At 38.7% G+C, this 11760-nt stretch overlaps 1 protein-coding gene across 1 annotated transcript; it reads right to left on the reverse strand.

The window, feature by feature from the left end:
• Positions 1-517: 517 nt before the first annotated feature.
• LOC131901642 (zinc finger protein 120-like) lies at positions 518-7222 on the reverse strand. Its single transcript, XM_059252752.1, has 4 exons — positions 6581-7222; positions 5684-5810; positions 5426-5486; positions 518-4316 (listed from the first exon to the last, which is right to left on the reverse strand). The coding sequence occupies exons 1-4, from the start codon at positions 6599-6601 to the stop codon at positions 3779-3781; spliced, it is 747 nt and encodes a 248-aa protein (XP_059108735.1). The 5' UTR covers positions 6602-7222; the 3' UTR covers positions 518-3778.
• Between the last annotated feature and the right edge of the window lie 4538 nt (positions 7223-11760).

Raw genomic sequence — 11760 nt, forward strand, 5'->3', positions numbered from 1 at the left:
TCATATGGAAAGTGGATTTATTATTCAAATTGTCCTGTGTTCTTTTATCCTTGTATGAAATTATGTCCACTAATCTTATTTGAGCACCAGTGAGACAGCTCAGTTGGAAAGGCCTGTTGTGTGCAAGGCTGAAAACCTGACCTTGATCACCATACAAAAAGGATGAAAAGTAGGCAGCACAAAGCTGTTTTCTGGTCTCCACATATCTGCCATGGCCTACAATCCCACAATTACATTATACATGCACCGTAAATGTTTGTTACAAAATAAATTTCAGTGCCATTACATTATCAGGCATCTCTGGAAAATTCCCTTAGAAGGCAGTACTTCAAGATAAAATGACAAATGGTTAACTACTGGGGATAGAGAGAAGCATGGAATGTCAAATTATATATATATAAAGCTTTATATATATATAAAGCTATGGTATGAACAACACAGTTGATTGCTAGTTATCCTACTTTATTTATTATTTTTGGTTTTTGAAGACAGGGTTTCTCTATGCAGTTTTGGTGGTTGTCCTAGATCTCACTCTGTAGACCAGGCTGGCCTCAAACTCACAGAGATCCACCTGCCTCTGCCTCCCAAGTGCTGGGATTGAAGGCGTGCACCACCACTGCCCAGCTATCCTACTTTATTACATCACTATCAGAACTATGAAATTACTGCTTTGAATACACACATGAGGTGTTTAATGTTTATTATATTCTCTTCTATTGAACACTTTAACATTAACATTGTTCAATAATGTTGACAAAACAGCAATATTGGGAGTACATCATCTACTCTTGGACTTGTACTTAGGAGGTGGACACATGAGGATCATGAGTTCAAATTTATCCTTGAATCATTACTGATATCCAAGCCAGGCTGAATAAGAAACAACAAAATCTCAAGGGAAGTTGTGAAAATATGAAAAACAAAATCAGGAACAACAACCCACCATCCTTTCACAGATACTGTTACTTAAAAAATATGATCACACACTGTGTGATATTTAAATAAACAATGGAACATTTAGATGATGGGGATCCTGTTCTATACATCATAGCAGAAAAATACCTGTCACTAAATAAAAACACAATAGAAGATCAACAAAAGCCAAGGAAGAAATATAAGGACCACAAAATAAACTTCACTAAATGGATTTGCCACACATATAGCTCACTTTAGTATCTACCTCAAATGTTTCAAACTAGAAACTACAATGCAGGGATCACCACCATCAGTTTCAGTGGACAAGGTAAGTAATTTACTACCTTTAAGGATACAATGAAAAAGAAATAAAACAAATTTTCCCTAATCTTAAGACAAATTTGATGTCTAAAGTTTTTACCAAATGGTTCACATGAATAGGGTTTTTCTCTTGTATAAGTTTGTCCCTATTTCCTGATTTCAAAATTATATAAATAGGCTTTAAAATATTTACAGGGCTAGAGACATGGCTGGACAGTTAAGAAAGTTCATTCACGGGACAAAGTACTAATTTTTGACAACTTCCTGTAATTCATCCTAAAAGAGATCCAAGGGTCTAAACATTCTCAGGAACCAGTATGCACATACATACAAAAACACACATCATAGCACAAAATTAAAATTAAAACAACTCTTTAAACAATTTTTCACTGATAAAAGTTTTTCTCTTCTAAGCATTTATTCCTATAACACAGGTGTTGAGGTATCTAACAGTTTACTTACAGAGTTTTTTCTTAATCATGAATTGGATCATGTAACAGAAAACAAACATGTAGACTTGACGTCAGAGAAATCAACCCTTCTAAGTTGGTGGTGGTATCATTTGGGAAGATTTAGGAAATGCTGCCCTGCTGGGGGAAATATGTCAGTAAGGGTAGACTTTGAGAATTTGCATCATACACCATTTCCAGTTCCCACTCTCTACTTCATGCTGCAGGTTAAGGATGTAAATTCTTAGCCTCCTGCTTTAGCTGCTATGTCTGGCATTTGTTGCCATGCCAATTGGTATCCCTCTGGAACCAAGAGTCAAATTTAACTGTTTTATAAGTTGACATAGATATTATATCACAATAACAGAAAAGGAACTTATACCAATTCATAGTTTTAGTCCTGCATTAATTATTTCATGTAATTAAAGGAAGTATAAAATCTAAAAGAGTTACATTAACATTTAAATTTATAGTACAAGAGTTCCAGCTCTGGAGAGAAAGGTACCATGACTGTTGGAAGTCTGGCTGTACCTACAGCTGTGAAAGGAAAGTACCCTGGATATCTGCAGCTGTGAGGAAAAATATCCTGACTGTTAAGAAGTCAGGCTATACCCACAGCTGTGAACAAAAGGAATCCTGGATATCTACAACTGTGTGGAGAAAGGTATCCTGGCTGTTGGGAAGTCAGGCTATACCTGAAGCTGTAGAGAGAAGATATCCTGGATACCTAAAGCTCTGAAGACAAAGGTACCCTGAATGTCACAAATCAGGCTATACCTACAGCTGTGAAGGGAAGGTAGGTACAGCTGTGAGGAGAAAGGAATACTGATTGGTGGGAAGTCAGGCTATACCAGAAGCTGTGTTCTGGTGGGGGAATGGTCTCCCTCCAGGACATGCTAATACTGCTGTTCTCTGAGAGAGATCCATTACTCTTGGCTCTGCTTCACTCTGCTAAGAGAGATGCCAAGGGGAAATACCAATTGCTGCTCTGATCCACTCCCCTAAGGGAGTTTCCCAGCAGAGTTTTCCATTTCTTCTCAGCCCTGGACCAATTGTTACTTCTCTGCCTCACTCAACTAATGGGGAACTCTTGCAGAAATGTAGCAGTCTGCTCTGGCTCTGGTGAAAAGTTGCCATGTCTGCTCTGCTCCCCTAATCTAGTTTCCCAGAAGAAGTGTCCCTTGTTTCACTGTTCCACTACACTAGGAGTTTCTCATCAGAGATGCCCATTGCTTCTCTGCTCTGTTCCATTAGGGAGATTCCCAGCAGAAATACTGCTCTGCTCTGGTGAAAGGTCTTCAGCCAAAACTATTTAGGAGGGAGGAATCCAGGAGAGTGGCTGCCTCTGGCAGAGTAGAAAAGGGCAGCTGCCAACTGAACGGGCACAGGGCAAATATGAGCTTTCTTAGGGGCTGAATTTTTACAGAGAGAAGATTCTAAGGGTGGTAATTGATCAGATTTCAATCCCAGAGATCAACCAAGCTCAGAGATTGGCTGAAATTATTGTTTAGTGATTGGTTAGTTTTGTGGTCAGGGATTGGTTGATTTTCCTGCTCAGGGATTTACTTGTTTTGTGCTCATTTGGTCAGGGATACAGTGTGTTTCTTTGGCTCTGGGTTCAGGCCAAAGTGTATGTTTTTCACTGGCTCTGCTTTCAGGCTCCCATATGTTCTTTGGCTGGCCCCTTTACCCAACACATAGGGCTTCATAAATTCTTAAATTGATTTCTTCCATCAGTTTTCAGGGGAAAGCAATATAAAAAAAAGGACATCATAAAGCCCTTAGAAGGCTAACATTGTCAAATTTTTTCTATAGAATAAATACTCTTGTGTAACTGAATGCAAGTGTGTTAGATAAAGATCTTACCAAATATTTTATAATAATAATCCCTGTGTATTTTAAAAGGTACTCAAAAACTATTGTAATATGCAAAGCCTTTAGCATATTGATTGCACACAAAGTTTTACTACTGCATAAAGTGCAAAACATTACCACATTGTCTATATTTTTAGTTTCTCTGCAGCATGACTTTTTTTCATGATTTTGAAGATTACTGATGTATGCAAAGGGTTCACCACACTGATTACATTTTTTTAGGGTTTCTCTCCAGTATGTGTTCTTTTATGAGTTTGAAGATTACCCTGTTGTGTAAAGGCTTTACCACACTGACGGCATTCATAGGGTTTCTCTCCAGTATGTGTTCTTTTATGAATTTGAAGATTACCCTGTTGTGTAAAGGCTTTACCACACTGATTACATTTATAGGGTTTCTCTCCAGTATGTGTTCTTTTATGCTTTCGAAGAACACTATGACTTGCAAAGGCTTTACCACATTCAATACATTCATAGGGTTTCTCTCCCGTATGTGTTCTTGTATGACGTTGAAGATATCTTTGTTGTGCAAAGGCTTTACCACATTGAATACACTCATAAGGTTTCTCTCCAGTATGTGTTCTTGTATGGCTTTGAAGATTACTGTGATGTGCAAAGGCTTTACCACACTGATTACATTCATAGTGTTTCTCTCTAGTACGTGTTCTTTCATACCTTTGAATATGACTGTCATATGCAAAGGCTTTAACACACTGAGTATATACAGAAGGATTCTCTTCATTATCACTTCTTTCATGCCTGCAAGGAGAATTGGCACATGTAAAAGCTTTACCAAATTCAGTACACTGTTGAATCTTTTTGTATGTATGAATTCATATTTCACTTTGGTCCATTTGTAAAGAGGAATCAGATCTTAAGGTTTTATCACCATGTTTACACTCATGTTATTCCCCTTCATTAAGAGTTGTGTTGAATCTTTGAAGATGTCCCTGTCATGGTAAGATCCTTTATTACATGGTCCATATTCACAGAATTTTTTTTCTATATGAGATTTCTCATAATTTGAAGAGAAATGGAAAAACTCAGAGCTTACTGCATTTATAAATTTTCCTATACTTTGAGCCATACTATAGTCATAGTACTCACAGGGCTTTTCTGCAGTGTGAGTTTGTTAATATGCTAACAATGAAGCTGCAAAATGAATTACTTGTATACTTGAATCAAATTCAACAAGTATACTCAACATGGGGACTGCTACATATCTTCTAATTATTCTGAGAGAGAGGTATGTTATGTCTGTCCATATCCCTATGCTAATATGGCTTGTGTCTGGAGTGACATATGATATACCTAGTAAGGAAAGAATAACAAATAAAAGATTTCCCCATCAAATGGACAGTTTGACTTTCTGTTTCTCATAGACTTGTGGTGTAGGGATTAAGATTTCTCCACAAAAAATGCCCCTGGACACTTTACTCTAACTGCTACTCTCACTGAACTTAGCACAATCACAAAAAAATATATGAGTAACACTAGCTTTACTATGGACTATTTGCTTATTAAAATGTTTTAGAAATATACTTATCAACTCTTCAATGTGTATACCTTTTGTAATATGAGTGGTATGAAATAAAAAGATTAACAGTTTACAGCATAGCTCTCATGGAGCAATGATTCAAATAATGATATCTATTAAGGCATTGCTTCCTTGTCTTCTTTCTTAAAAGAATGCCTTGCAAATGCAATTCACCTACCTGAAATTGAGGTATATTGTTTAGGGAGAATTTAATTAGCATCAATGCACATGAAGCTGTGTTTATTTACACTGCTACTTTTGTTTAAAACTTCCAGGACACATTAAAATTTCTTCAGGCGCACATTTGTATCAGCTGGCACATGATAATTACCGTTCATGTCTTCTAGAACTCTGAAAATGTTCTTCAATATTATGGTCTTCCCAACTGTATCCTAAAATATAGTACCAGAAAATGTGGGTTATATTATTGAAAATTGTGCAAAACTGAAGTTCCTATCTTCAGTGAACCTTAGAAATACGCCTGATTTATTCATCTCATTCTTCTTTCTCAATCAAATTACAGAAGAGCATCAAAAACCAAGGAACAGTTGTCTCCTTACTTGAAAACTTGAAGAAACTTCCCTCTTACCTATGGTAATGAGGTTCCTGTAGGTTTCCAGCATCACATCTTTGTAGAGATTCTTCTGGGAAGGATCCAGCAAAGCCCACTCTTCCCAAGTGAAGTCGACATGTACATCATTATAGGTCACTGCATTCTAAAATATCCGATACATGTGTATAACAGAAAGCATGATACTGACAACATTGTAAATGTATACCTCTTTGACAGTAAAGTCATATATTCTGGTACTCCCCACAGTGAATCCCATGACATAGACATTATAATGTAATCACTAAGTTACTTTAGAAGGAAACTGAATAGCAGGTTCACCTCTGTCATTTCTGTACCCTGTGAATGGGATATCACCTTGCAATAGAAATACCTATTAAAAACCATAGATAGACAAGTAAACAGATCCACAGTACAGAGTACACATGAGAGAAATTGTATGAGCAATTACTAACTACAACAAAGATAAATAAGTTGGACAAGCTGGGTGTATTGGTTCACACATTTAACCGTACACTCAGAAGACAGACACAGATAAATCTGCCTTGAAGTTGAAAGCTAGCCTAGTCCATGCAGTCAGTTTCAGGACAGCCTGAAGTACATATTAAGACCTTGTCTCCTATGCAAAAATGAGTCACACAAACAAAAAAGATAAGACTCAGAGGTTTTTACTGATGTTTCTACAAAGAGTTCTGTATTCATCTTGCAGAAACCTGAAGTACCCCAATTTAAACTATAACATCAATAAGATTTCACTAAAAGGCACTGCATTTTTAAACAGTTACAAATAGACTGATGAACACATTAGCAACATAAATGTTGATCACATATATTCAACACAGGGCAGAAGAAATAACTCAGTTTTAAGAGTTCTTGCTGGTCTTGCTTATAAGTGGGATAATTACCAGTACTTACTTGGGGGATCCAACTCTCCATTATTCCAAGTTCAGTGTTTTGGAGACCATCTTTTGATCACTGTAAGAACACAATACCCATGTGGTGCATATCCATGCATACAGGTAAAATATACATTTTCAATAACAGTTTCAAAACATAATAGGCAGGAAGAAGGTGATGTACTTGCAATTCAATGACTGATAAGGCTCAGGCAATATTAATGTCATGAATACATGCCATCCTGGGAAAGAGAATGATACCTGCTGCCAAATTTTAAAATTACAGATATGACTGAAGCTCAGTACAACAGCATATGCTTGCCATGGACAAAAACCTACAGTCCAGACACACCATACAATACTATAGCAAGACAGGAGAAAGGATAGGCAGGGCTGGCAGGCAGAGAAAATAAATAGCATGAGAGTAAAGGAGCAAGATCAAAGAGCAAGAAAAGAGGGTCCAGCCACTTAACCACACAGGCAGCCACAGAATAAGAGTAAAAAGTATATTCTGGATATCAGTCCTCTGTCAGATATGGGGTTGGTGAAGATCTTTTCTCATTCTGTAGGCTGTCGCTTTGCCTTGTTGACCGTATCCTTTGCTCTACAAAAGCTTCTCAGTTTCAAGAGGTCCCATTGATTGATTGTTTCTCTCAATGTCTGTGCTACTGGTGTTCTATTTAGGAAGTGGTCTCCTATGCCAATGTGTTCAAGACTACTTCCTACTTTCTCTTCTAGCAGGTTCAGAGTAGCTGGATTTATGTTGAGGTCCTTGGTCCACTTGGACTTAAGTTTTGTGCATGGTGATAGATATGGATCTATTTGCAGCCTTCTACATGTTGATATCCAGTTTTGCCAGCACCATTTGTTGAAGATGCTTTCTTTTTTCCATTGTGCACTTTTGGCTTCTTTGTCAAAAATTATTTGTTCATAGGTGTGCAGATTAATGTCAGGGTCTTCAACTCGATTCCATTGGTCCACATGTCAGTTTTTATGCCAGTACCAAGCTGTTTTTATTACTGTAGCTCTATAGTACAGCTTGAAGTCAGGGATCGTGATGCCTCCAGAGGTTGTGTTATTGTACAGGATTCTTTTGGCTATCCTGGGTCTTTTGTTTTTCCATATGAAGTTGAGTATTATTCTTTCCAGGTCTGTGAAGAATTGTGTTGGTATTTTGATGGGGATTGCATTGAATCTGTAGATTGCTTTTGGTAGGATTGCCATTTTTACTGTGTTAGTCCTGCCTATCCATGAGCATGGGAGATCTTTCCATTTTCTGACATCTTCAATCTCTTTTTTCAGAGACTTAAAGTTCTTGTCATATAGGTCCTTCACTTGCTTGGTTAGTGTTACCCCAAGGTATTTTATGTCTTTTGTGGCTATAGTAAAGGGTGATGTATCTCTGATTTCCTTCTCCGCTTCTTTGTCCATTGTATATAGGAGGGCTACTGATTTTTTTGAGTTGATCTTGTATCCTGCTATGTTGCTGAAGGTGTTTATAAGCTGTATCAGTTCCTTGGTGGAATCTTTGGGGTAGCTCAAGTATACTATCATGTCATCTGCAATTAGGGAAAGCTTGACTTCTTCCTTTCCAATTTGTATCCCCTTAATCTCCTTATGTTGTCTTATTGCTCTGGCTAGAACTTCAAGTACTATATTGAATAAGTATGGGGAGAGCAGACAGCCTTGCCTCATTCCTGATTTTAGTGGAATTGCTTTGAGTTTCTCTCCATTTAATTTGATGTTGGCTGTTGGCTTGCTGTAAATTGCCTTTATTATGTTTAAGTATGTTCCCTGTATTCCTGATCGCTCCAAGACCTTTATCATGAAGGAGTGTTGGATTTTGTCAAATGCCTTTTCAGCATCTAGTGAAATGATCATGTGGTTTTTTTTCTTTGAGTTTGTTTATATGGTGTATTACATTGACAGACTTTCGTATGTTGAACCATCCTTGCATCCCTGGAATGAATCCTACTTGATCATGGTGGATAATTGTTTTGATGTGTTCTTGGAGTCTGTTTGCCAGTATTTTATTGAGTATTTTTGCATCAATGTTCATGAGGGAGATCGGTCTGTAGTTCTCTTTCTTTGTTGTATCCTTGTTTGGTTTAGGAATCAGGGTAATTGTAGCCTCATAGAAGGAGTTTGGTAATGTTCCTTCTGTTTCTATTGTGTGGAACAATTTAGAGAGTATTGGTATTAACTCTTCTTTGAAGATCTGGTAGAATTCTGCACTGAAACCATCTGGTCCTGGGCTTTTTTTGGTTGGGAGACTTTTAATGACTGTTTCTATTTCGTTAGGGGTTATTGGACTATTTAAATAGTTTATCTGGTCTTGATTTAATTTAGGTATGTGGTACCTATCCAGAAAATTATCCATTTCTTTTAGGTTTTCCAGTTTTGTGGAATAGAGGTTTTTGAAGTATGACCTGATGATTCTCTGGATTTCCTCAATGTCTGTTGTTATGTCCCCCTTTTCATTTCTGATTTTCTTGATTTGGATGCTCTCTCTCTGTCTTTTGGTTAGTTTGGATAAGGGCTTGTCTATCTTGTTGATTTTCTCAAGGAACCAACTCTTTGTTTCATTAATTTTTTGTATTGTTCTCTTAGTTTCTATTTTATTGATTTCAGCTCTCACTTTGATAATTTCCTGGCATCTATTTTTCCTGGGAGACTTTGCTTCTTCTTGTTCTAGAGCTTTCAGGTGTGCTGTTAAGTCACTAGTGTGAGATTTCTCCAGCTTATTTATGTGGGCATTTAGTGCTATGAATTTCCCTCTTAGTACTGCTTTCATAGTGTCCCATAGGTTTGGATATGTGGTGTCTTCATTTTCGTTGATCTCTAGGAAGTCTTTAATTTCTTTCTTTATTTCTTCCTTAACCCATTGGTGATTCAGTTGGGTATTATTCAGTTTCCATGAGATTGTAGGTTTTCTGTAGTTTTTGTTGTTGTTGAAATCCAACTTTAGACCATGGTGGTCTGATAGAACACAGGAGGTTATTCCAAATGTTTTGTATCTGTTTAGATTTGTTTTGTGGCCAAGTATGTGGTCGATTTTAGAGAAGGTTCCATGGGGTGCTGAGAAGAAGGTATATTCTTCACCAACCCCACATCTGACAGAGGACTGATATCCAGAATATATAAGGAACTCAAGAAATTAGACATCAAAATGCCCAACAATCCAATTAAGAAATGGGCTATAGAATTAAACAGAGAATTCTCAACAGAGGAAACTCAAATGGCTGAAAGACATTTAAGGAATTGCTCAACATCCCTAATCATCAGGGAAATGCAAATCAAAACAACTCTGAGATACCACCTTACACCTGTCAGAATGGCTAAGATCAAAAACACTGAAGACACCTTATGCTGGAGAGGATGTGGAGCTAGGGGAACTCTCCTCCACTGCTGGTGGGAATGCAAGCTTGTACAACCACTCTGGAAATCAATATGGCGCTTTCTTAGAAAATTGGGAATCCATCTCCCCCAAGATCCAGCTATACCACTCTTGGGCATATACCCAAGGAATGCTCAACCACACCACAAGAGCAATCGTTCAGCTATGTTCATATCAGCATTGTTTGTAATAGCCAGAACATGGAAACAACCTAGATGCCCTTCAACTGAAGAATGGATAAACAAAATGTGGTACATATACACAATGGAATACTGCTCAACAGAGAAAAACAATGACATCATGAGGTTTGCAGACAAATGGATGGATCTAGAAAAAAATCATCCTGAGTGAGGTAACCCAGACTCAGAAAGACAAACATGGTATGTACTCACTCATAGCAGGATACTAGATGTGGAACAAGGATGACTGGACTGCTACTCACATCACCAGGGAGGCTACCTGGAAAACAGGACCCCAAGAAAGACACGGGGATCGCCCAATGACAGAGAAATGGGATGAGATCTACATGAACAGCCTGGACATGAGTGGGGGTAGTGAAGGGCGAGGGTCGAGGGAAAGAGAGCTTGGGGGAGCAGGAGATCCCAGCTGGATCAACAACAGAGAGAAAGAACAAGGAATAGGAGACCATGGTAAATGAAGATCACATGAGAATAGGAAGAAGCAAAGTGCTAGAGAGGCCCATAGAAATCCACAAAGATACCCCCACAACAGACTGCTGGCAATGGTCGAGATACAGCCTGAACTGACCTACTCTGGTGATGGGATGGCCAAACACCCTAATTGTCGTGCTAGAAACCTCATCTAACTACTGAGGGATCTGGATGCAGAGATCCATGACTAGGCCCTGTGTGGATCTCTGGGAGTCCAATTAGCGATAATGAGGAGGCTTTATATGAGCGAGAATTGTTTAGACCAAGGTTGGATAAAGCACAGAGACAAATAGCCAAACGAACGGAAACACATGAAATATGAACCAATGGCTGAGGGGTCACCAACTGGATCAGGCCCTCTGAGTGGGTGAGACAGTTGATTGGCCTGATCTGTTTGGGAGGCATCCAGGCAGTGGGACCGGGTCCTGTGCTCATTGCATGAGTCGGCTGTTTGAAACCTGGGGCCTATGCAGAGTCGCTTGGCTCGGCCTGGGAGGAGGGGACTGGACCTACCTGGACTGAGTCTACCAGGTTGATCTCAGTCTGTGGGGAAGGCTTTGCCCTGGAGGAGATGGGAATGGGGGGCGGGCTGGGGGGAAGGTGAGGGGGGCGGGAGGGGGGAGAACAAGGGAATCCGTGGCTGATATGTAGAACTGAATTGTATTGCAAAATAAAAATTAAAAAAAAAAGAGAGAGAAAAAGAGAAAAAAGTAAGATTATAGAAGTAAGAAAGGGAAAAAGCTCAGAGGTAAAAGGTAGATGGGAAAATTTAAGTTAAGGAAAACTGGCTAGAAACAAGCAAAGCCTAGGCTGGGCTTTTATAAGTAAGAATAAGCCTCCATGTGTGATTTATTTGGGAGCTGGGTGGTAAAGTCTCCAATAGAGCCAAAAGAGAAAAGAACAGAAACAACCAACAGGCCCCATGCTCTAGAGTTCTCTTGGCAAATGGAGGTAATCTCCTGCTATGGTTCTGCAAGCTCTCATGTCCCCCTGTAGTTCAGGCAAACACAGCCCCATGATGCTCAATCATAAAACAGTGTAGAAGAATAATTTAATGCCTATTTCCTGCCACATGGGTTATGGCACATGATGTGAAATCTGCCATATACACCTGTCCAACAACATGCAAAC

The sequence above is a fragment of the Peromyscus eremicus genome, unplaced genomic scaffold (assembly GCF_949786415.1).
Source record: "Peromyscus eremicus unplaced genomic scaffold, PerEre_H2_v1 PerEre#2#unplaced_178, whole genome shotgun sequence".
Lineage (NCBI taxonomy): Eukaryota > Metazoa > Chordata > Mammalia > Rodentia > Cricetidae > Peromyscus > Peromyscus eremicus.